General features: G+C 45.0%; 1 protein-coding gene across 1 annotated transcript; it reads left to right on the plus strand.

Moving 5' to 3' along the window:
• Positions 1 to 845: 845 nt before the first annotated feature.
• On the plus strand, positions 846 to 23,164 carry Psat1 (phosphoserine aminotransferase 1). Its single transcript, XM_028770087.1, has 9 exons — positions 846 to 1,035; positions 5,573 to 5,633; positions 7,010 to 7,079; positions 7,961 to 8,166; positions 8,891 to 9,063; positions 12,062 to 12,231; positions 17,694 to 17,822; positions 21,244 to 21,381; positions 22,131 to 23,164. The coding sequence occupies exons 1-9, from the start codon at positions 976 to 978 to the stop codon at positions 22,234 to 22,236; spliced, it is 1,113 nt and encodes a 370-aa protein (XP_028625920.1). The 5' UTR covers positions 846 to 975; the 3' UTR covers positions 22,237 to 23,164.
• Positions 23,165 to 25,890: the final 2,726 nt, after the last annotated feature.

The following is a 25,890-nucleotide window of genomic DNA, read 5'->3' on the forward strand; positions in this document are numbered from 1 at the left end:
TTTGAAAAGGGAACTTGTGTGGAAAAGTTTGAACAGATTTGGCCCTGTGCCCAGCTAGGCTCAGGGCCACATTCCTCTGGTCCTGACTGCGTTTAGCTTGCTTGTTACCCTCCTGTTAATACCTCCTCACAGCTTGAGGGGCTCCGGCACAAGAGCCAAAATTCAGGTTTCTGCTCCTCAGTTCATGAAAGAGATAACGAAAGAACTGAGACTCAGCAACTTGGAAGAGGCTGTCCAGGATGAGGGTGGCTGCAGGGGTGGGGTGGGCTGCCCCCAAAGTTCTTAGCCACCTCTGTCCTTTCGTGGTGCAGTGAGTTAGAGCCCAGGTGCAAATATAAAGGCTTCTTATGCTATTTTTTGAGACGGGGTCCCTGTGTGTAGCCCTTTGCTGGCCTTCAAGTAGCTATCCTCCTGTCTCACCCTCCTGAGTGCTGTGATGATCAGGTGCACCGGGTCACAAACCTATGACCTCTCTCTTCAGCCCTTTTTTCACCCTGTACATCCTTCTTTGGGTGTCCTGACTCTATATCGGAGTGTTTGTAAGGGTCTTAGGAAAGTCTGGTGAGCAGAGCCCAGCCCCGCTGGGGGCGAGCCAGGAGCAATGGGTTTGGGCGCCACCTCAAAGTTGTTTAGAGATCAGAGCAGGGGACTCTGCGCCCAGAGGTGCGCGAAGGCAGTAGTAGGCACCTCGTCACGCGGGTGGCTGGTGCAATCCTCTGTTCTCTTGCGTTGCCGGCTAAGGCGGATTGAAATTCTAAACTCCAGGAGGAGCGATTGATCGCAGGCTCCGATAGTGAGCATGGCCAATGGGGAGGCGAGCTTCTGAGTGAGAGCCAACCAGTGAGCGGCCTGAGAAAGCGAACCAATGGAGCGCCGACTCTGCAAGCTGAAGCCCGCCCTGCCTTTGCATCCGGAGACGCGGGCTGTTCGCGTGGTCTCTGCTCCTGCCACTTCCCTCGCAGTCTCTTTAGCACCATGGACGCCACCAAGCAAGTGATTAACTTTGGGCCCGGGCCTGCCAAGCTGCCACACTCGGTAAGATGGCTGGGGTTCGGTCAGAATGCGGGCATCGGGATGCGGGGCGTCGGGATGTGGCTGTTGAGATACAGACGTCGGTGAGCGGGGATGCTACCTTGGAGAGATAGTTGCTGAGACCGAAGTGCGTTCCTGTACACAGACGCAGGCGCTTACCTGCAGCCTCAGGCCGGGCCTCCCGGCGGTGTGGCCTTGGTGGCTCCCGCACGCACCGGCGAGCGTGGGAGTGTGAATGAATGGGTGGTCGGCTGGCGGGCCAGGGGCGAGCAAGTCTCCTTCCGGGGAGCGCAGGCTAAGCTCCGCACGCAGGGAACATAGACCTCAGAACTCGGAAACTGAAAGCTGCCAGCTTCTTCATCTTCACCTCCACCGAACCCACCCAGCCCTCAAGCCTTTCTCCTGGAAACCTGCTTGTTTTCGCAGACTCTGAAAGACTTTGGTCTGTTTGGCCACGTTCCATTCATTCACTTGATCTGGGTGCCATCCCGTCCCGTCCTGCGCGGGTTCCTCCCGCACCCCAGCTGTGCGGAATGAGATGCCTCTGGTGGCCTGGGGCCCATGGACCAGCTGTCCAAGCTGCTATCTGATAACTGGTTGCCACAGCGCGCAGGCATGGCCAAGAATTGTACAATTATCTTTTGTTGAACTCTGGCGATCTCCCTGGGACACCACGGTCTCTGTTGGGTAGAAACAGGATCTCACAGTGTGAGGGGGGAAAGACGCCTTGCTTTTGTAGGGACAGCCACACAAACTGAGAACAGGGCTTATTCTGCAGTTAATGTACTTCATCTTCTGTGACGGTTCCTTGCTAGAACTGTGGGAATTTCTGGAGGCCTCCCCCACCCCCACTCCTCTCTGTTTTGGAGAGCTGTTTGTTTTTTGTTTTCCAGATAGGGTAAGGCAATGTCTCAGTACAGGCTAGTTCAGAATTTACTTCGTACCTCAAGCTGGTTTTGAACTAACTATTCCTGCCTCCACCTCCCAAGAGAGGATGTCTTAGGGTTACTATTGCTGTCATGAAACACTGGGACCAAAAGCAACTTGTGGCCGGGCAGTGGTGGCAAACGTCTTTAATCCCAGCAATTGGGAGGCAGAGGCAGGAGGATTTCTGAGTTTGAGGCCAGCCTGGTCTACAGAGTGAGTTCCAGGACAGCAAAGGCTATACAGAGAAACCCTGTCTCGAAAAAGAAAAAAAAAAAAGCAACTTGTGGAGGAAAGAGTTTATTTCACTCACAATTCCCTATAACAGTTCATTATCAAAAGAAGTGAGGAACTCAGAGTTAGGAGCTGATGCAGAGGCCATGAAGGGGTGCTGCTTATTGGCTTGCTCTCCAGGACTTTCTCAGTCTTTATAGCGCCCCTGACCACCACCACAGGGGTGGCACCACCCACAATGAACTAGACTCTCCTTACTAATTCAGAAAATGCCCTACAGGCTTGCTAACAGCCGAATCTAATTGAGACATTTTCTCAATTGTGGTCCCCTCTTCAGATGACTGTAGCTTGTGTCCAGTTGACATAAAACTATTCAGCATGTAGGAATTACAGACATGTGCGATTAACTTCAATGTAGGAATCTTCCTGATTTAATTGAATTAGAAGGATTAGAGATGCTTTTGAAATTTTTGACTGTCATCCTTAAAGAAAAATGAAATTTATGAAATGCTGTACGTGAGGCTGGAGAGATGGGTCCTAGCATTTGGCTAGGAGTCTTTTTTTTTTCTTTAAATAGTGGTTTTGGTTGTAAAAAAATTTCATTTTTTAAAAAATTATGTGTCTGCATGTGTGGGTGTGTGTCCACGGGTTCAGGTGCCTGAGGAAGTGAGTTAGAGGTGGTCGTGACCCAGCTGATGTGGGTTCGGGAGCTCAGACTCCAGACTCCTGGAAGAGCAGTGTGTGCTCATCCCAGCTGAGCCGTCTCTTCCATGACTCTTCCGACCATCATTTAAAGGAACCCATTTAGAAAAACACAGTGCTGGAGAGATGACTTAGCACTTAAGAGTGGGGGACCCAGCCAGGCAGTGGTGGCGCACGCCTTTAATCCCAGCACTTGGGAGGCAGAGGCATGCGGATTTCTGAGTTCGAGGCCAGCCTGGTCTATAGAGTGAGTTCCGGGACAGCCAGGGCTACACAGAGAAACCCTGTCTCGAAAAAAACAAACAACAACAACAACAAAAGAGTGGAGGACCCAAGTTGGGTTCCCAACACCCACTTTTGTTGGTTCACAACTACTTGTAAAAACTCCAGCTCCAGGACCTGCCTTTTCAAAGAGAGATAAAGCAGTTGCTTGACACATAAGAATCACCCAGGTTTCATTTGCAGCAAAGCTTGAGGGAGGTGGAGGAAAGAGAAAATGCATTCAACAGACTGGAAGAATGGTTTTCATTCAGTTGTGGGCTACATCTTGACTTTGCATACAATTATTCCATTCTGATAAAGCAGCCTTTGAAGGGCCATGGGAATTTATTGATGTGACATTGGGAAGCCAATCATTCACATAAACTTATCAAATCAAATAAGCAATATCAATTCCCCATAATGCAATGGGAGACAGAAGCTAGGGATGTAGCTCGGTGGTATAAAATGTGTCGGGCACACTCCAGGTCCTTGGTTCAATCCCCAACACTAAAGGAAATCAGGAGGAAGGAAAGGAAGAAATGAATCAGAAGTAAAAGGGGTGGCAGGGGGATAGAAAATAGGATATGTGTTCTTACCTAAACCAGAAAATTTTAAAAAGACAGTATTAAGACTACAAGAGAGAGCTCAGTTTACCTAATGTCAATATGTTGAACGTTGCTGAGACAAGAAATGGGTCCTGGCAGGTAAATAAAAGATATCCATAATAAAGAAAGGCTCAGGCCAGGTGTCATGGTGAACACCTTTAGACCCAGCACTGAGGGTGAAAAGCAGATGGACGTTTGTGAGTTCAAGGCCAGACTGGTCTACATGAGTTCCAGGATAGCCAGAGCATTGTAAAGAGACCCTGTCTCAAATAAAGATAGATAAATAAATGCTCTAAGATTAAACACCAAATGCCAAAGACCCTGTGAGAAAGAATCCAAATGGGAGATGGCATCAGGACACTAGTTAAGGCCCAGTGTGGTGGCACACGCCTTTAATCCCAGCACTTGGATTAAACGGGTCAGCCACGACTATATAATGAGACCTTATCTCAAACAAACCAAAAGATACTATCTACGAACTGGAGTAGAGAGGAGTTCTGTAACCTTAACTAGTGGAAGACTGACATGGGTCCAAATCCTACCCTGTCCATCTAGCTTTAAAAAAGAGAAAGAGCCGGGCAGTGGTGGCGCATGCCTTTAATCCCAGCACTTGGGAGGCAGAGGCAGGCAGATTTCTGAGTTCGAGGCTAGCCTAGTCTACAGAGTGAGTTCCAGGACAGCCAGGGCTACACAGAGAAACCCTGTCTCGAAAAACCAAAAAAACAAAAAAAGAAGAGAAAGAAAATGGATGTCATTAAATTATATGTTGAGGGCTGGTGAGATGGCTCAGTGGTTAAGAGCACTGACTGCTATTCCAGAGGTCATGAGTTCAAATCCCAGCAACCACATGGTGGCTCACAACCATTTGCAATGATATCTGATGCCCTCTTGTGGGGTGTCTGAAGACAGCTACAGTGTACTTACATATAATAAATAAATAAAAATTTAAAAAAAATTATATGTTGAAACTGCACTGGCCATATATGTGTATGTAACATAATTTTTATCAATATGTATATATTGTGTATATATCGATAAAAAATTGAGTAATTTTTAGTGAACACATTCATATTAAAAGAAACTTGCAGCAGGTTCTTGGACACACGCATATATATCAAAAGCTTTCAAGTAGATTTTAGTGAACACATTCATATTAAAAGAAACACCTGCAACAGATTCTTGGTTTTTGTGTTAAACAGGATTAAACAGGACCTGCCTTTGCAAATGACAAGAGCTCTACCAGATTCCTTCACCAACCACATGAAACCATCTTTGAACTTATTTTTAGTCTTTTTATGTACTTTATTATTCATTTATTGGTACATATATATCAATTGTATATTTATCAATACTACTATTGATTCTCATGTAGGAGCCTCAGCTCCTAGAGTTTATTTTAATTCACAGCAGGTTCTTTCTGTTGCCACCTATCCAAATCTTGTGTGCACTCAACCCCCAACTGACCTGCCTGTATGATTTGGACACTACGTAGCTTTTGTTCCTGTCGGTCTCTGAACTGAGAATGTTCTATGTTTTTAAGAGAGAGGTGAATGAGATTTCTAGGGGGCACATTTTCTAGGAAATTGGTAAATTCGTGTCTTTGAAAAAGTTTCTTGACTCAATCATGTTGCCTAACTTCAGCCTCAGCTTGTATAAGTTGTACCCGTGAGGCTCTGGGGAGGGAGGGAAGGGGCTTGGCTGGGAACAGAAGCCTGGCACCTCCCGGGCCTCTGCTCGGCTGTCCCTACCTCCCAGGTGAGTGTGAAGAGGAAAGTTCAACACAGCATGTTGAAATCTTCCTTTTCTTCTCCCAGGTATTGTTAGAGATACAGAAACAGCTGCTAGACTACAAAGGACTTGGCATCAGTGTGCTTGGTAAGGTTTACTTTTGGATTCTGTTACTATCCCAGTTTAAAAAGGAACAAATCCCTCAAGCCCAGGCTTTGCCCTGTATGGTCTTCCATACAGTATAGACCGAAGTATGAGATCCTATCTTAGAAGAAAAAAAAAGGCAAGCTTGTTGGCACAGGCCTTTAATCCCAGGTCCACTTTAATGTCTTGGCTCACACATTTGCTGGAGTCAAGACTAACAAAGCCGAAGTGCACGTGAGAAGTTTAGACGTAGCTCACTGGTTCATAATTTTCATTGAACACAAGATGTGAGATTAGCAGATACTATACATTTGCATAAGGGAGCCACCAAGTGTATTGTAATATTGCTTCACATTCAGTATAAAATTTTTAATTAAACTTTAAGTAAACTTTAAATGAAAATTTGTAAGTTAAGTTCACAAGCTTCAATGAAGATCTTGCTCATTAATAATTTATTTATTAAACTTTTGCTCTTGTTTAGGAAGAGAACCTCCAAGCTCTAAAAGTTACACATGTATCTATCTATCTATCTATCTATCTATCTATCTATCTATCTATCTATCATTTTCTTGTAAGTTCCACGGGCTGTACTGTATGAAGGGACTGTCTTCCTTTTTGTGTTAATTTTTGTTCCAGTGTATTTGGCATTTGGGGATATACTTAAGTGTCTTTCTTGTTGCTTGTTTGCTCCTTTTTGTTTTTTTATTTGATACAGGGTCTCTTTATGTAGTCCTGGCTGTCCTCTGTGTAGACCAGGTTGGCCTCGACTCACAGAGATCCTCCACCTATGCCTCTCAAGTGCTAGGGTTAAAGGTGTGTGCCATCATGCCTGACTTTTTTTTTCCCCTAAGATAGAATCTCATACAGTAGTCTGGGCTGGCCTCAGACTCTTGATAGTGGCAATCCTTCTGCCTCAGTCTCTGAATACTAAGGATATAGGAGTAAGCCACCATGCTTGCTGCTTCTTTTATCTTTAGACAAAAATCATGCTATTAGCTCAGGTTAGCCTTGAATTTAAATCCTCAGCTTCCTGAATGCTGGGATTTGGGAATGACATGGGTGTACCACCACTCTTGCTTGAGTCTCTGTGTCTCTAGATTGGGAAAAGAGATAGAGCAGAGTCTGATAAAAAAAGAACCCAAGGATCAGTTAATGTGGCACTTAAAAAAAGTGCTGTGACTACAGGACTGCAATGTTACAGTTTCAACATTACTGTGAGCTCAGTAATTGTCTGGCACAGTAAGTGAGCGTGTGTCTACCATCTGAACTCAGAGCTTTCCTTATATTATTTCTCCATAAATTTCACAACCATTTTTATTTAGTATTATACTTGAACTTTGTTGTTGTTGTTGTTTTGTTTTGTTTCTTTGCTTCCACAGAAATGAGTCACAGGTCATCAGATTTCGCCAAGATTATTGGCAATACAGAGAATCTTGTGAGGGAATTGCTGTAAGTTTTAACAAGTATTTACAAAATTATTTTATGTGTGTGTGTGCCTGAGTTATATGTATGTGCATCACATGGGAGCACGTAGAGGTCAGAGTGTTAGATCCCCTAGAACTGGAATTAGACTGTTGTGAGCCACCGTGTGGGTGCTGGGAATTGACCTAGGTTCCCTGCAAGAGCAGTAAATGCTGTCAACCAGTGACTAGCTCTCCAGCCCCATATTGTGCTGTTTCTTAAAACACTGACTTAATTAGTTTTGTTCTCCATGCCATAAACCTGGATGTCTACTACATTATTTTCTATACTACACACTTTATTTAGAATGTCCACAGGAGGCCAGAATCATCATGATTTGAACAAAGATCCCACTGGCCAGCTTTGCTCACTGCTCACCCCCTGAGTTGGGGTTGGCTATAGTTGAATTCTGAGGGTTATGCAGCAGAAGTGGGATTCCCTATAGAAAGCAGGGCATTTCTAGGAAAAGGAAGAAGTCACCATAGGTTTCTGCCATCATCAGTGTCAAAGAAGCCAATAAATAAATGACTAACTTGGCTAAAGCAAGGTAATAGTTTACCGTATTTCTTTTTCTTTTAAGGTTTATTTTGGATGTGTGTGTTTGTATATGTGTGTGTACTCACAGAGGCCAGAAGAGGACATTGGATACTCTGGGGCTGGAGTTAAAGACATTTGTCAGCTGCTTGAATGTGGGTGCTGGGAACTGAACCTCCATTCTCTGCAAGAGCAGACTGTGTGTTTAGCCACTGAGCCACCTCCCCTGCCTATGTAGAGGAAGATGGAAAGTATGCATTTAGTGGAACAGCCCTCGTTCTCCATATTTGACGTATTAGTTTAAGTATTTATGATCACTTGTTTTTGATGCCCAGAGCTGTTCCCAACAACTACAAGGTGATCTTTGTACAAGGAGGTGGGTCTGGCCAGTTCAGTGCTGTCCCCTTAAATCTGATTGGCCTGAAACCTGGAAGGTGTGCTGACTATGTGGTGACCGGAGCTTGGTCAGCTAAGGCTGCAGAAGAAGCCAAGAAGTTTGGGACTGTGAACGTTGTCCACCCTAAACTTGGAAGTTACACCAGTAAGTTCTGGGAACTGAAGATGCACGGTGAGGTGGTGGCTGGCTATTGCCCTTCCTGTTCTATTGCTACTCTCCTGCCAGTAGTGATCTCTGTGAGATTGTGTGGTGATGGTAGTTTGCTGGCTACATTACAGTGATGAGAGTCTTGCTTACCTAAAAGCGCAGGAACAGTTTGGTTTTTATGGGGAGATCAAGGGCCCCAGGGATGCTGCCCATGTCTTAGTCGTTCCTTATCTCCTCCAGAGAAGACTGTAGTCTGAAGTCAGTCCCTTTTCTAGGAAGATGGCTGCAGCTGCTCTTCAGCTCATTGCATTGGAAGTTTCAGTGCCCTTGCTAGAGCCTCCCATTAATAGGATCACAGGCCCTGCTGTGAAGCAGTCACTGACTCTGCCTGAGTCACATTTTACCCCTAGGGGTATAGATTTGATTGGCTCTGCTGGAACCATATGCATCCAAAGTGGGTAAACACTGCGGTTCTAAGAAGCAGCTAGACACCGACAGGAAGTAGGGTAGATGGACGATTGATGTCAAGAAAACTTTCAGATAACTTCCATCCCCAGCTTTTTGTGATGATGGCAAGAATGAGTAGGTAGGTCTGTGTTCTTGTCAAGTGCTTTGGAGTTAGTCTTCCCCTCAGGAAGTTAACTGGTCTCCTGGGTGACATCATCTACATATGAAAAAGGGAAGGAAGTATGCAGAGTCTCAAATTTGCCCTCTGTGACAGAAATTCCAGACCCAAGCACCTGGAACCTCAACCCGGACGCCTCCTATGTGTACTTCTGTGCGAACGAGACTGTGCATGGGGTGGAGTTTGACTTCATACCTGACGTCAAGGGAGCTGTGCTGGTCTGTGACATGTCCTCAAACTTCTTATCCAGGCCAGTGGACGTCTCCAAGGTAGAGTATGAAAGGTTGGTTTGGGGAACCAGTGAATGTTTCTTTGAGCTGTTTTGATATATGGAAAGACTCTGGGGCATCTGGGGCTGGCAGACTCTGAAGCCAGGCTAGATGTCAGTCAATAGGCTGACAACTGCTTCTTTCATTATTAGCTGTCTGAACATCTGAGTCTGATTGCTCAGGGCCTACCTGCCAGGCTTTGGGGAACTTGCCCACCTTTGGCAGTCAGTGGCTCTTGAAAACTTGATGGCCAGCACACTAGGAGTGACATGCTCACTCCAAAGTCAGGTTACCAAACTCTGGAGTTTGTCCCTGTGTGAGCTTGAATGAGAGAGATGAATGTGTCAGAGGGCGACTTCATGGAGTTGGTTCTCTTTGTCCACCTTCATGTGGTTCATGTGGTTCCAGGTGTGGCCTTCTGGTTACCAGCTGAGCCATCCCCATATTCCGCTTTTGTGGTGGTGTAGATGCTGGTGGTGGCGGTGGTGGTGATGGTGGTAGTGTTTCCGATGAAGGTCAGAAATCCTGCTATATAATTCTAAAAGGATCTGTAACAGTTCTGCCGCTCTCTCTACCCCCTGATTTGGTAGTTTTGAGCCAGGGTCTGTGTATAGCCCTATCCTTCACTGTCCTACAACTCACTATGTGTCGACCATGTTGGCTTTGAACTCAGAGATCCTCTGCCTATGATGGACCACAATACCTAGCTATATTTCCCCTTTTAATGTAGTAAAATATGCTTAAAGCAAAATGTATTATTATAGTCATAGTTTAAAAAATATTTAAGTCAACCGGGTGTGGTGGTGCACCACTTTAATCCCAGAGCTTGGGAGATTGAGATAGGCATATTTCTGAGTTCAAGGCCAGCCTTGTCTACAGAGTGAGTTCCAAGACAGCCAAGACTGTGAGAAAACCTGTTTCAAAACAACAACAAAAGTTAAATCTACGCTTGGTGGCATAAACCTTTAATCCCAGCGTTCAAGAAGCAGAGGCAGGTGGCTCTCTGTGCTTATCGGGTAGCCTGGTTTATATTCTGAGTTCCAGGCCAAAGGTGTACAGTGAGACTCTGTTTACGTATTTCTACGTATATATTATTTACCTATTGTTATAGTGTGTGCTTGGATGCACACTTGCCGTGCGGGTTCTTTACCTTCTGGAGCACCTTACTGCCCCATCCTGACTACTTTTAGGTGCGCAGCTCAGTGGTGTTAAGCACATTACCACTGCTCTGCAGCCTTTACCTCTGTCCAACTCCAAGAACGTTCAGATTTTGTACCGAAACTTTGTCCCATTAAAATGTCACACCCCAGCCTTTGCCAACCACTATTATGAATTTGTACTCAAGGGACTTCCCATAAATGGGATCATGATATTTGTCTTTAGTGCTTGGCTTACATTCACTAGTGCCTTCTTATGCTGTGGCATATATCTGAAATTCAGCTTTAGACTAATATTCCATTATATATGTTTATAACTTTTGCTTTATAGCCATAGTCTATGTTTTTAAAGAAGGATCTTACTATCTAGCTCAGCTCAGCCTGGCCTTGATCTTGAAACCCTCTTGTCTCCTTTTGTGCTGGGATTGCGTGTGTTTGGCTGTTCCAAACTGTGTCACTTGTAAACCGTACACCTTACTTGGTTCCCTGAGGATTTCATGGGGGATAAAGAGACAGGTCTGTTATCTTACACAACAAAATGCTCTCACGAACTGTTAGACTGTCCCCTTCAGCAGGTGTCTTACACACTCACGTTGTTTGCAGCAGTCCGCTTCAAAGCAACTTCAGAGTCTCTCTAAATGGAAGTTCCTATTGATTAATTTACACCTAATGTTTTTTAGATGGATTAATTTTATTTTACGTGTCTGGATGCCTGCTCTGCATGCATGCGTGTGTACCAGATGTGTGTTTGATGCTGGCAGTGGTCAGATGAGCAGCACGGTGTGAGTCCTGGGAACTGAACCCAGGTCCTCTAAGAAGCAATAAGTGCTCTAAACCACTGATCCATCCTGCAGCCCATTGATTTAAATTTTTAAAAATTTATATTTTAACCATTTCAACATTTAATAAAAATATATAAAATATTTTTCATTTCAAATTATGAAAACATTAATAGTTATACAAGATATTTTTTTAGATTAAATGATATTTTTACCAAAGATTTAGAGGCTTTAATTATTTTTCAATGTTGTGTTTTAAGCATTATGCATGATAAGCATGTTTTATTACTGAATTAAGCCTCAATCTAGAGAGTCTTATATACCAGGCTAGCTTTGAATTCACTATGAAGCCAAGGGTGACCCCAAACTCCAGATCCTTCTACTTGCATTTCCTAAGAGTTGGGATTATAGTTGTGGACCACTAAGCCTAGACCAGAAGGCCTATATTTATGTAGTTAAAAAATTTTATTTTAGATTTACTAATATTTTCCTTCCACGAGAAGAGGTTTTTTTATTGAATGGGGGGAGGAAGCAAGGAAGATAAGAAAGAGCATACTTATTTCTTATTATATGTATATTAGTATATATATATATGTACCATGTGTGTTCTTTAAGCCCTCAGAGGTCAGAAGGGGTATTAGAACCCCTGGAACTAGAGTTACAGATGTTTGTGAGTAACCCTGTGATGCTGGGAAGCAAACCCAGATCCTCTGTAAGAGCAACAAGTGCTCTTAACTGCTGAGCCATCTCTCCAGCTCTGAGAGGGCCTGATCTAAAGACTGGTTTGGAAGCAAAACAAGGATTGTGAGAGCATGAGTATATCAAGCAGGCCTTCATAGTCCTGGGTGTGGAAGGTCTCTGGGCAAAGGCCAGGCCTTGGGTCTCAGAAGTGCTGACTTGCTTTTCTGGGTAGAGATTTCTATAGTATGGAACGCTCCTAGGTAGAAATGGGTCCCTTCATTGAAACAGCTGTTTAGCGGAGAGCTAGATCTTGGCATGCATGGCTTAGAGATGACTGCAGATGCTTCTGAAATAGCCAATGTTTGTTTCTTTTTTTTAAAGTTTGGTGTGATTTTCGCTGGTGCTCAGAAGAACGTTGGCTCTGCTGGGGTGACGGTGGTGATTGTCCGTGATGACCTGCTGGGGTTCTCCCTCAGAGAGTGCCCATCAGTCCTTGACTACAAACTGCAGGCTGGGAACAACTCTTTGTATAACACACCTCCATGTTTCAGGTAAGTCTGGGGCTCTGTAGTCTTCCTGTCCAAGCAGATGTAAAGTAGTGCATGCTTCCTTAGCTGGTGACTCAAGAGCCCCAGACACTCTCTCCTCTAGGCACTGTTTGGTCAGTTTTTCTTGTTTTCCTTTTTTGGTAAAGATGACAGTCTTGGTTTTTGCTTGATCTAGATAATCTAGGCGCCAACTGTTGACCATTAACCCACAAGCTCTCTGTAGATAAAGTGCCATGGCTGGTGTCTCAGACAAACAGGGTTGCTTTCCAGAAGGACCAGGGTCAGGCTAGGGCAAATGTGCTAGAGTTCTTTCCTTCTCTGCTGTAGAAAATGATTGATTCCCCCACACACAAGAAAGGAAAGAGTTTGGAGTTAAATCTGATTGGACATTTCCCCTGTGTTTCTGTGACACCCACCTGATAGAGAACAGTCTCCTGTCTTCCCCCCAACCCCCTTCCTTTGAGTAGAGTGTTCTGGGGTTAACTCTCCTGGTTATTTCTTACTCTTGGACTTTGACTGAAGATGTTTTTCTAAGATGAATGTTGTCCAAGGGGTGGGGTGGGGTTCACTTCTATCTTACACTACCCTGCTTACCTTTGGGGTTCTAGGCACTAGGGAAATACCAGTAGACATTAGTCAAGAGGCAAAAGCTGAAGACAGGGGTGGTAAAGGTACCACTGGGGACCTCCAGTTGGATTCCTAGAAGAGCAGTTGAGGTATCAGGCTGTGTGGGCAGGATGTTAGAAAGTGGGGCCACATCCCTGCTTTATAGTCTTCCAGGGGGAGGCTTTAGAAGAGAGAAGGGTGAGACCTATGTGACGGTGCTCACCAACAATCCCAGGACTAGGGGATGGAGTCAGGAAGATTGAGACTGCACTACCTAGTGAAACTCTTGTTTCCAAAACTAACTAATGTGAGAAGGTAGGACCAGATGGAATGAAGACTGTCCTGTAAATGTGTCCAGAGGCCAACTGAAGAGCCAGGGTAAGCAGTGTACACCCTTGGGCACCTTTTCTGAGAGTTTTAAAGAGATACGACGGGCATGTTTCCATGTGGTTTGTTAATGTTACACTTCCTTGTGGGGTGTCTCAGAGCAATTCGGGGTGGTAAATACACAGACTGAAACTGAGCAGATACAGAACAGCTGAAAGGAAAGGCCTAGTGGTTATCCCCCCCACCAGCTGCCCGGCTCTTATCTTTGTTGATAAGACAATGTGACTTCTATGTGACTTAAGTACTCAAAGTTCACTACAGTGCTTTAACATTCAAGGATAAACCATGGCTCACCAAGAGCTATCTTCACATGGAGATGACAGTGTGTTCAGGATGGGGGAGGTACCCTCAACCCTCTCAACTCCACACGTAGGCAGATAAGGGTGTAAGCATGTCTGGATGATGTTCTTTGTGTTCTTTGTTTGGTCAGAGTCCAAAGATTGTGGTCTCTGGGAACTGTTTGACTCTTCTGGATAAACTGGACCATGAATCGTTGGTCAGTAGCTTTATGCAGGAACTGGGCTGGAATAAAGGACTCTGATGACTTTCTTTTTAAACCATCGGAAGAACACACTCAACCCTTTTTGTTTGTTTGTTTTGTTTTGTTTTATTTTTCAAAACAGGGTTTCTCTGTATAACCCTGGCTATCCTGGAGCTCACTCTGTAGACCAGGCTGGCCTCGGAATCAGAAATCCGCCTGCCTCTGCCTCCCAAGTGCTGGGATTAAAGGCGTGCACCACCGCCGCCCGGCCACACTCAACCCTTTTAGATGGTGGAGAAGATATTGAACAACCCTTCAAATTCATAAAACACTCCTTAGCTTATGCATATTGAGATGTTAAGCATAGATTGTTTTTATCTCCAATGGAGGAAAAAAGTGTCTTTTATTCAATTATCTTATTTCAGTTGGTGAAAATAGACACAGTGACATGTGCCTGTATTCCCAGGGCTTAGGAGACAGAAGAACTGGGAGTTCAAGGTCATGTTTGACTATTTAGCAAATGCAGGGGGGCTCTCGGAAGGAGGGGAACAGCTGAAACCCTCAGGTGTAGGGGAGTTGACCTCAGGGCCAGTTGTGAGAAGGCTTTCACAAGCTTCTGAAAGTTATGAAACCTGGATCCCATCCCAGGAACTCATTTATAGCCTAGAGACTTCTGATGACCTTTTCTAAACTCGCAGGGTATAGTTTATATCGTTTTTAAATACATACATACATACATACATACATACATCACCCACTCTTAGCAAAAGTATCCAAATTACCAGGGAAACACTGCCTGCCTATCCGGTCACCCCTCATTAACTAAAAATCTTTAGTTAAAATCTTTACCAGAACCCCCAAGGAGTCCAAAATTCTTAGGTGATCAAATTGCTTTAAAATGGCATAGTATATAGGTATGCACCTTCTCCTTCATGTTTTACGTCATCTCTAGATTGTAATACCTAATATAATATACACGCTCTAAGTAATTTATATATTGTATCGGGAAAGCAGTAAAGACAAGGAAAAGATCTGTTTGCATTCATTTTAGACACCGATTTTGAATTTTTTTTTTCCTGTACAAAGTTGGCTGAACCAACGGTTGCCAAATTCAGGAGTTTGAAGAGGTCAGCTGTATACTGTCATATATTTGTGTCAGTGAACTATGAACCACAGTGCTTAGACTTATGTGACTCCCTTCTTCAACCCAGCAGTGTACTGTGGGCATTCTGCTGTGTTAGGTTAATTGCCTGCCCCTTTCCACCGTTCTTTTCATGGCTGGATTGCAGAGGGCATTTCAGGTAGGCTTAGGCTTAGGTGGTAAGTGTTAGGTGTGTTTGTAGGTAGCCCATTTGGAAGTCGAGGCATCAGTCAGTTAACAGTGTTCACCAGTGGTGGAAAGAATTGGGCCCAAGTTGTGAGTCCACATAGCACTGTAGGGCTCCGATGGTTTCAAGAGTTTTGGCTTTAGAGGACAGAGGCTTGAGTTAGTGATAAAGTAGAAACCCAAAAGACCTTGTGATAAGCATTCAGGGGGCCCCTACAGCAGTGCTTAGCCAGGAGCTGGGTGGGAAAGCAGGCAGAAGCTTCCCAGGACTGTCTTTCTAGTTTCTGAGCAGCCTGCTTCCTTCAGATCCAGCGGCTGCTTGCTGCGGTGCTGGAGACCCAAGCTAAGGGGCCTGGCTGCAGGCAGTCTGGAGAAGTGTGTGTTGGCTTTCTGCTGCTGCTTTGGCCTGCTCAGATCCTAAGAAGGCAGCCACAGTGTATGGGCAGCAAGCCTGAACACAGGCTCCAGTATTGGTCCCGAGGTCTGGCTAAGACAGGCTCTTGCCTTGGTTTCCATTTTCTTAGAGAATCTACAGTTTTGAAACATAGGAATAACAAAGCATCAGGTAAAAAGAGACCATGGTTTCCTAAAAAAGTGTTAGTCATGATTCTACTTGGCTCTGGTAGTCTGGGATGTTTCTGTGGCTCATAGGTGAGCAGGCTGGAGATGATGGGGAGGAGCAGTTTGCGCCCCTTTAAAGTTCCTGTGTGTCTGGTGTTGCTTTCTGTTGCCTTCTGGGAAGAAAGAAACTCCTCAGTTCTTGGCCCACCTAGTTGAGACAGTGAATTAGTCCATGTTAGAGGTTTCGGAAGGACAGCCCTGTGGCTGTCAGAACTCTGCAGAGCTTTGGCTGTTCTCCCCAGGCCCTGTGCTAAGCATGGGGTTTGTGGGAGATAAGAGGTCTGAACACAAGTCAGAAAGGGATAATCCTTTGTTGTGGCTGGGCCGATTAGAACCAGAAACACAAATCTTCTACCGTGGTCTAGTGTATCATGTTAGTGAACAGGAAGCAGCCTGGCTGGGGCATCCCTATCACCATTGGCACCTTCCTTATACCACCTTTGTCCCACTCCTGGACACAGCTACACTCTAGAGAGAGTGGAGCCAGGAGCTGACAACTCCAGAGCCCAAGCTCTAGGAGAACGGGAGACCTGCTTCTGCTCCTTGGGCTCTCCATGAGGGGTGTGTGGGAACTTTTTAAAGGCAGTCAGAGACTTTTGACAAATTCCCTGCCATTCTCAAATTCCATTTAATTTCAGCTTAGTGTGGGTATCTACAGCTACCATTTGTGTAGGCTGCTCTTGTCAGGCCCTGTGCCAAGCATGGGTTTTGTGGGAGATAAGAAGTCTTAACTCTTGGCTTAGAAAGAGATGGACCTGTATTGTGGCTGGGCCTCAGAACCAGTCACACAAATCTACACCATCTATTCTCCAATTTGGGTTTTTTTTTTTTCTTTTGGTTCATTTTGAGAATAGTCTTGTTATGTAGCTCAGGTTGGCCTTGAACTCTCTATGTAGTCCAGGCAGAACCATCCTTCTGCCTCAGTCTCGCACTCACTGAGTTTACAGGTAGGTTGCTCCCCATTTCTGATCCTTGCTTCTCTAGCCAGGATGTTGCTTCTCTGTTTATCTAGAAATGAGTCTGATGGGGTTCATCTTTTACCTGAGATGTGCTAGTCCAGTCCCGCCTTTCCCCACTCCCAGCTTAGAAGATCCCAGGGAAGTTGCTGATTCGTGTAGTTAAGTCTCATGCCTACCTCTTATGACCAGGGGAGCAAATCTTGCAGTTGAATCTGCATGTTGGATGTAGGTTAGAGCTGAGAAGAACAGGATAGCTGCACTACCAGGTGTCCACCACAGGTAGGGATGACTGCTTGTCCTCAGAGGTAAAGACAAGGCTTACATTTTCATGGTGACAAGTCCTGTGTGGTATGTCTGGACTATGATGGAACCTGTGGTGTCCATCACTGCCCATCTCTGCCAGGTAGGAGGCGCTGACTTGGGACTCTGGGATGGAAAAGAACAGTGTGTTCTTCTAGCCTTCTACCATTAGAACCTAAGACATAGACATGGTCACAGAAGTTTAAAATGAAGAAAAAGAGTGGTAAAACAAACAAGACAGATCCCACAATCCTGTGTGGATCATACATAGGACCAAGGGGCTGTGGGGATTCAGGAGGTGTGGAGAGCTGCTTAGGGTGCAGTTGGGGAGACAGTCTAGAGCAGTGGTTCCCAACCTTCCTAACGATGCCACGCTTTAATTCAGTTCCTTATGTTGTGCTGACTCTCAACCATAAAGTTATTTTACTTGCTACTTCATAACTGTAATTTTGCTATTGTTCCGAATCGTAATGTAAATATCTGTTTTCTGACAGTCTTAGGCAACCTCAGCCAGGGTTGTGACCCACGGATCTAAAGAGGTGGGGATGTGTGGTCCCCATTTGCAGAGGGTCTGCTGGTGCTCTGTGTTGGCTCTTTGGAGTGCCATGTGAGCTTCAGCTGCAGTGGCTTAGTCAACTGTTGCTTGCTCTTCAAGTGTTCTGCTTTTATTCATTTGTAACAATGCTAAAAGTGTCAGTGTGGCTCCCAATGCCAGTTTGCTTACATGCCCTTTTGGCTTTTGCAGAGCAGAACTTAATGGTGTCATCTTTCACCCCTGCTTTAGCATCTACGTCATGGGCATGGTCCTGGAATGGATCAAGAACAATGGCGGGGCCACAGCCATGGAGAAGCTCAGCTCCATCAAATCCCAAATGATTTATGAGATCATTGATAATTCTCAAGGATTTTATGTGTAAGTCAATGCATTCTCTCTCTCTCTCTCTCTCCATCTCTCTCTTTTTCTCTCTCTTTTTTTCGGTTTTGGTTTTGGTTTTTCGAGACAGGGTTTCTCTGTGTAGCCCTGGCTGTCCTGGAACTCACTCTGTAGACCAGGCTGGCCTCGAACTCAGAAATCCGCCTGCCTCTGCCTCCCAAGTGCTGGTATTAAAGGCGTGCACCACCACCGCCCGGTGTATTGTGTCTCTTATGAATTGGAAACTCTCTTTCTTGAAATGCACCTTTCCCAGGAACACTGTTGTACTGGTAAGCCATGGTCCCATGCCTCTTGAGCTGGGGGTGGAGGTTCGTTGCTCTTGTACTCCACGCTGGGAAATTCCAGTCTTTTGGGTCATTTCCCCAAATACTCTGACCTGGGGAAGTGTGCACTGATGTCTGGGATAGGACCCCTCTGTGCTCCTTCCTCCCTTGTGACACCGGAAAACTGTCACAGGAAGCTATCAGCTTTGCCTAAGGTCCCTCATGTTGTAAATCCCTGCTCCTGATACCTACCTTCCTGTGTGGGCTTGTGGACAGGCACACATGGACACTTTGCTTGTATAGGTCAGAGGTCAACCTTCTTATCAGCCCTCCCTTTCCATCTTGTTTGAAACAGGGTCTCTTTGTTTTTCATAGTGACATTTGCCAGGCTGTGAGCTTCCGGGGATTCCCCTCCCAGCTTACCTTAGAAGCTCTGGGATTTCAGATGTGTTCTTGCCCCCCCACCCCAATCTGGCATTATGTAGGCTCTGGGAATTTGAACTCAGATTCTCATACCGTATGAACAGCCTTGCCCTCTGAACCTTCCCCTTGTATCAGAGTTCACTGCCTCCTTTCTTCTAGTACAGGTGTCTCCATCACTCACCTGCAGTCTGACTGAGATTGGCTATGGCAGGGTCCACTTTGGTCTAGCTAAATACTTTGACAGGGATGAGTGATCACATGTTGATCACTGGCTGCATTTGTGAGGTCTAGGCAATGCATAGATCTTGTAGGCGTTTCCTAGGGCTGCTATAATAAAGCATCCGTAACCTGGCAGCCTAAAACAACAGAATTTCTCCAAGTCAGAAGCCCAGAGTTCAAGATCAAAACATTCTTGGTTTGGTTCCCTCTAGAGACTCTTGGAAAGAATCTCATTATTCTCTTCCAGCTTGCTCCTGACTTAAGGTGTATCCTCTCGGTCTCTGTCTTCAGTAGCCTTTTCCTTTCTCGTTTTCTGTTTTATGAAAATAAGCCATGCGACTTATGTGTCCCCCAGTGCTTCAGGATGATTTTGTTGTCTTGAGATAGGTTTTCACTATGTATCCCAGGCTGGCCTTGAGCTTTCTATGTCCCTGAGACTGGCCTTGGATTTGTCCTTCTGCCTTCCTTTACCAAGGACTGGGATTATTAGACATGGGCTGACATTCCCACCTTTCATGGTAGCCTCGTGAAGATCATTGTCATCATTTTGTCTGCAAAAGACAAGTTTTCCAAATAGGTCAGATTCATGAGTTCTAGACGATGAGTGATGGACACGTGTCCACTGTCCGACATGCCACACCAAGCTTTGCACATACTGTCCACTATCCGACATGCCACAGCGATGGACACGTGTCCACTGTCCGACACGCCACACCAAGCTTTGGATATAATGGCCACTATCCAACGTGCCACACCAAGCTTTGGACATAATGATGTCCACTATCCGACATGCCACACCAAGCTTTGCACATAATGGCAGATGGGATGCACCTGGAGTAGTGCCTGGGACTTTGGAGCATTGTGAACAGTAATGGCATTTGATCTTCCTTAGCCCTCAGGTGGGCACAGATGTATGTTGGCCATATATCATGTGATATGTTGTGTTTATATATTCAACTCTATGAATCTACATAAACATTTATATTCAATGAGCAAACCAGAACCTCTAATTTTAATGGTCATGATTCTTTGAGGTTTTTTGTTTGTTGTAGTAGTCTGCCGGATAGTAACTTGCACTCACTTGCCTTGAATATTTCATGGGCCACATGGAATAGAAAAGAGGGGTGCTGCAGTCCTAGATTTTAGCCAAGACTCGAAGAGTTTGTGCAGGTGAAGGGTGTGGGTGCATTCTTGGATAACTAGGCCAATAAAACATACCGATATCGCCTTTGGCCTAACATGTTCCTGTCTGTGGGAGCTCTTGGCTTACAGTGGCTCTCTACCCACTAGCTGGGATTGCAGAGGTGTACCACCATGCTTACTTTCCATGGGTTCCTGGTTTCCGAATTCAAGTCTTCATGATTGCATAGCAAGCAGTTGGCTGACCCAGCCATCTCCCCAGGCCCCATAGCTATTTTTCTAAAACACAGATCTACTTGTGTGCAAACTTATTACCCCTCATCATTGAGGGATCCAGTCAAATGCCAGAGTGTCTGCAGGCTCTCCATGGACCAGGGTCATGTGCCTTCAGACATTCTTGCCAGGAGCCCAGCATGCTAACTGAGCCAGAGCTTGGCAGACTCCTCCTCTTCCTCCTCCTCCTCCACCTCCACCACACAGTCCTCCTGTACCCATCTGCTCTCCGCCCCCTACTTCCACATATTTCCCTCTTCAACACTGCTCAGCAAGGTTGCCTTTTTGGAACTTTGTAGTCCTCTCCAGCTAAGCATCCTCCTCGCCTTGAAGTCTGATTCTCTCCACCATCTTTCCCTGGGAGGAGACTGTTTCCCTTCTTGTATGAGGAACATGGAGTTGTGGGTGACATGTGATGTGCTTGTGATTTAGTCTTCAGTTTTGAGCTTTTATGGCATGATTGTTTCCTGTTATTTTCTCCCCTTTCATGGCAGGCTGGGGTAATTAGCAGGCATGATCTGCAAGTTCAGGTCTTTGATTCTTTAAGTTTGCAGCCACGTGTAGGCCCAGCTTGTCTGCAGCCTTGTAGAAAGAGCTGTATACTTGTGCTGTGTGGCTGACATGTGCTCATAGCTATGTAAATGACCGATTCAGTTGTCATACATAGAGTGAAACAGAGACAATGCTGCTTCTAATATTCAAGTGAAGGGACTGAGTCTGACAGAATGCTAGCCTACAGCTTGCATGCATGAGGCTTTTCTGGGGAAGAGTTTGTTTGCTTTCGTTTCCTTTCCTTCTTTTTATTCATCCGTTTGTTTATTTTGAGACAGGGTCTCTCTCACTTAGCCCCAACTGGCCTTGAAATCACTGTGTGGCTATGTGTGACCTGGAACACTATTCCTCATGCCTCCACGTCCTGAATGCTGGGTTTCCAGGCTTGTACCACCAGAACCTTGTACATGTTAAGCACTCTGTCAGCTGAATGCCAGCCCCAGCCCTCGATACTGTTTAAAAACCTATACATTTGTTTATGACATTATACCTCTTTGAAATATAGCTGGGATAATAAACATGCTTTTCAGATGTCCAGTGGAGCACCAGAATAGAAGCAGGATGAACATTCCATTTCGCATTGGTAATGCCAAAGGAGACGAAGCTTTGGAAAAGCGATTTCTTGATAAGGCAGTAGAACTCAACATGATCTCCTTGAAGGGGCACAGGTAAGCACGCCTCATCTCCAGGCCTGTCAGAGTCAGAAGGAAGCAAATCCAGGACCTTACACAGCTTGGGGTAGTGGTTACAGATTTGCTGGGGAAGAAGCCCACTTCTGGCTGGTTGCACTGCCTCTTCCATGGGCTTAACAAACCATCACTGGGCTCAGTTGAACATCAGATACCCTGCACAGGAGACCTGCAGCAGCAGAGTGTTTTTTCTGTTTGGTTAGAACTGTCGAATAACCTAGTGAGTGGCATGGGCCCAAACCTCTTCATCTGGATTTTTCTCTAGCCCCTCATTTAGTTTTTTCTTTATGAAAGGTGAATAGTTTTGGGTGTGATCAAAGTCCAGTGTATGTATGCATCTCTGGAAATGCCACAGTGAAATCCATTAATTTGGACAAATAACAAGAAAACAACTACTCTAAAAACGTAACTAGTTTGAGGTGATTCAGTGGGAGCATGGTGGATGGCCTTCATGGCACAAGGGATTTCCTAATGACTTGGAAGCTTCATGCTGCCTGCTGGGAATGTTTACAGGTGGGAACCTGAGCACCTGGGCTCAGAGCTGCAACTCTCAGGAGGGGTAGCCAGTGAAGGCTGTGCTGTGCTAAAGCAGAGCCTTTTACATTTCACGTTTTCTGTGTTGTTGAGGTTCAAACCTGGAGCCTTACGTATGGTAGGCAAGGGCTCTAACCATGATTTGCCTTCTCCCAGTTTTCTTGGTCTTACTGGTCCGGTTTCTGTTGTTCTAGGTCAGTGGGAGGCATCCGTGCCTCTCTGTATAATGCTGTCACAACTGAAGATGTTGAGAAGTTGGCTGCCTTCATGAAGAATTTCTTGGAGATGCATCAGCTGTGAACAGGACCAACCACACTCTTGCCTGTGTGCAACATGCAGCGTTTAGAGTAACTTGGGATTGACTACAGAAACTTAACAGACATGGATTTTTTCAAATACATGCTTATTACAGATTCCTTTTTCAGAGAATAACGACTAAACAACGGGGCTCGGCGGGGCTGAGGAAACTATCAGCTAATGGCCACCTTCATTCTTACGTGACTTGGAAACATTTTGAAAGCTTTGCTTTTCTAATGAATTCAGCCTGTCATCTTTGCTGCTCCTTTCTCTAAGTGGATAGAAGGACTTGCCCTGGACTTTTCCCTGCTGGTTCCAACTGGTTATTATTAGGAGCGTATCACAAGGAGGTTGAGAGGCCCTATGTGCTGGATTGACAGTTGTGAGTTTACTGGGTTCTGCAGCTGTTGGTTAAAGTCAACAGCAACTCCTGAGCATTTTGGATCTGTATACTGCTAGTCCCTTAAAGAGATAGGTGTGATATGCTGTGTTTATGTAGTGGGTATTTTTTAAACACCATACGGTTTTATGCCTTTATATTTCTAATGAAACAGTTCTGTAGAGGCTTTTAGAATTTGTTCAGCCCATGACTTTGTGCATGACTGTCATGTTATGGACACTTGCACCCACCACCTACTGCCTTTTAAAGCTTCGTCATGAGAGGGGTCTAGAAATTCCGTGATTCACTTTTTTTTTTTTTGCCACAAGTAGAAGAAATGGTTGGTTCTTTGCTTTTCTGTTCGGTCGTTAAACAAAGCTCAGCTATACCCTCACCCCCCAAGCCCCAAACTGTGATTATATGCCTGTTTTTGCAGTTTGAACAGCGAGTGCAACACTATACATTCCAGATCTTTGCTGAGGTCTTTTCTGGTTGTTCATGTATCATTAGTGTTTGACTGTATGAAGAACATTAAAGTCCTAGTCACTCAAACCATTGTCTGTGAATTATTCTGCTTGCTTTTTTAGTCAGGTGCTGCTTTTAAACATTCCGAGGGGAATCCAGACAAAGGTGTCAGGCTTAGTTCTTGTGCAACTCAGTGTGGTTGCTTGCCTTTTACTTTGGAACAAACACAGTCAGCAGAGTCCCTTCCAGTACAGCTCCCAGGGTACAGTTTTGTGAACTCTGTCCCTGTTAGCCCAGAAAAAAAACAAAACAAAAACAGCAGAACAGTTTTGGGCTCATCCTGTTTCATTTGATTGCACAAGAAGACACTGATTAGTTGGTTTGCCTGGTCAGGTTCCACCAGCTCATTTGTGAAGAATTGAAATAACACCCAGCATTGCAGGATATTTTTAAAACAAGCTCTCTTCGTCCATAAGTGCCAAGAGCCAGTTTGATCATCCAGGGTCGCAAACAGCACTAGTGCTCAGAGTTACACCCCCTTTTTGTGTGCTTGTGAGCCCCCATTTTCTCCACTTCAACCTGTCATGTCACAGCCAGCCCTGCTATGGAAACCCTGGGATTATTTCTGCACCTCATCTCTGCCCCATCCGCTCCTCCCACCACAGCCGCCTCGACTGACTTCCTCTCTGCTCTGTGTGTGGATGTGTGAGTGAGCCAGGCTTTTTAGTGTGGCTGTCAGTGCTTCCCAACATCTGCCTGGCTTCCTGTCTCTTTTGCTAATGGATCTTAGAGTGTTTCTGTCACTTGTTTGCCCATGCCACACTAAGCTTAGGGGTCCTGCCCAGCTTGGTAAGACTAGCCTTCACAGCATCTGCTAGTGTCTTTCTGTTCTTTGTTGTTTCATGGAAGTTTTTTTTTATTCATAGGATAGGACCGTTTCTCTTCTCTTTGTGATGCTGGCGAGTTATCTGTCTTGCACGTAGCTGTTCAGACTGCCTAATGAACATAAAGCTCTGCATGGTTTCTTAGGATTGCAAACAACTTGGGGCAGCAAAGGCAGGACACATGGATTTGGTCAAATATCAAAAGCTTTGTGCATAGTGCAATTCATCTGCTGAAGGATTGACTGTGATTCTCTGATCAAGAGGGGAGATTTCTAGAATCATCTTTACCATTTGAAAGCTTTTGGAGGTAGCCAGTTGTCTGTCTCGCATGGTAGACTCTGGAGCACAGATCTTAGAAAGTAACCAGAGCATAAAATGTGACCTTTGTTTGCTGTAAGAGATTGGCTGAGGTCAGTCGGTTGGGCACAGGGAGCATGGTGGGAGGGGCTGCTAGGGATGCAGCAGCTGGCTAGGCTTTGGGATGAGAACCCACTGGCCTGTCCCTGAAGGTTTAGAAGCAAGGCATCAGGGGAGACTTTGGGGCCCCCATGAGGCTGGGTGAAGGATTGCCTCTTGTTCTGTGGGATCTTCTAAACTGATTCTGAAGTTTTAATTTTTCTCTTTCAAAGTTCTTTACCTACATATGTGTCCTGATGTCATCTCATTGGAGGAAAAAAGGCTTTGTGTGTGTTCTGTTTAAGCTACATTAAATGAGTCTTTTCTATCAGATACTATAAAGCCTAGGATGATGACAAAGAATTAAATCTTTTCATATGTCCCACCTCATAACACTTATGCAAATCCCTCTCCTCAACCCAGTACATTCTACGCTTAAAGTGTCGTGCCTTCCCGCCCTCCCCCTTTGTTTCCCGTATACTAGTTTATTTCAGACTGGCCAACTGAATAAGAGTGAATAAGGTTCAATCCCAGCCAATGGGGAAAAGACCACTTAAGTTAAAATAAAAACCAAGTGCACTTCTGATTGCTTACCCTTCCGAGCACCCTCCAACCCCCAGAAGGTGGCAAGTTATGCCTGGTCCATTTCTTAAACCAGGTTCCTTGGTCTCTTTTGTGATCCCAAACGTTCTAACACCTGTATATTCATTTTCCACACTGCTTTGACTCCAATACAGTGGTTCCTTTCTTTGTACAAGAAGGGATTGAAATCTGTCCCAGCTCTTCCTTTCTCTGTTAGATTTCTGTTATTGGGAGACATACCCAGCATCTTGTTGTCACCCTGTGACCTTGGTGCTGGAAGGCTTGGCATGCACTTGGGTGAGCTGAGAGTGATTTTTTTCCCCTCCTCTCTTTAGTGCTGAAACAGCCAATAAGATCATAAGGACAGACAAGCACCATTGACAGATGACATGGCCACTTCTGCCACAGGCGCTCCAGGGTCTGGCTTCATGTCGCTGGGATTAATGTTTGTTGTACCTTGTTCCTGGGAAGGTAAATAAAATGAAGTTTCTCACATTTGATCGCAGTGAACATAATTAAAAAGTGCCGTGCTACCAAATTGTTAAGAAATCAATCACTTTAATTGGGACGAAGATTCCTTAGCTCTCTTATTGGACTCTGGGTAATTTAAAATTGGGATCCCTGACAGTTTGTGATAAATTGTTGCCTTTTGGGCAGAAGAGGTAAACTCTTAATTACCAGTGGACTATTACAGAGTGGATAGAAAATCTTGATCAAAGAGATACTGAAGAGAGAGGAAGGCTGGCAGTGGGCAAAGATTTGTGGAAAACATTCTAAAGCTAAAAGACAAATTCATTTGATGTGACAGAAACAAGAGCTTATGTATTTTACGATGCTAAAGATATAAATTGGATTTCCTAAGAAAGTGGGAACTAAGCATATTAGAAAAAGTTAACATGGAAAGTTCTCTAGGCTGACAGGAATTAGCCCTATTCATTAACTAGTCTTGGG

The sequence above is a fragment of the Grammomys surdaster genome, unplaced genomic scaffold, assembly GCF_004785775.1.
Source record: "Grammomys surdaster isolate TR1022 unplaced genomic scaffold, NIH_TR_1.0 198, whole genome shotgun sequence".
NCBI classification, from domain to species: Eukaryota; Metazoa; Chordata; class Mammalia; order Rodentia; family Muridae; genus Grammomys; species Grammomys surdaster.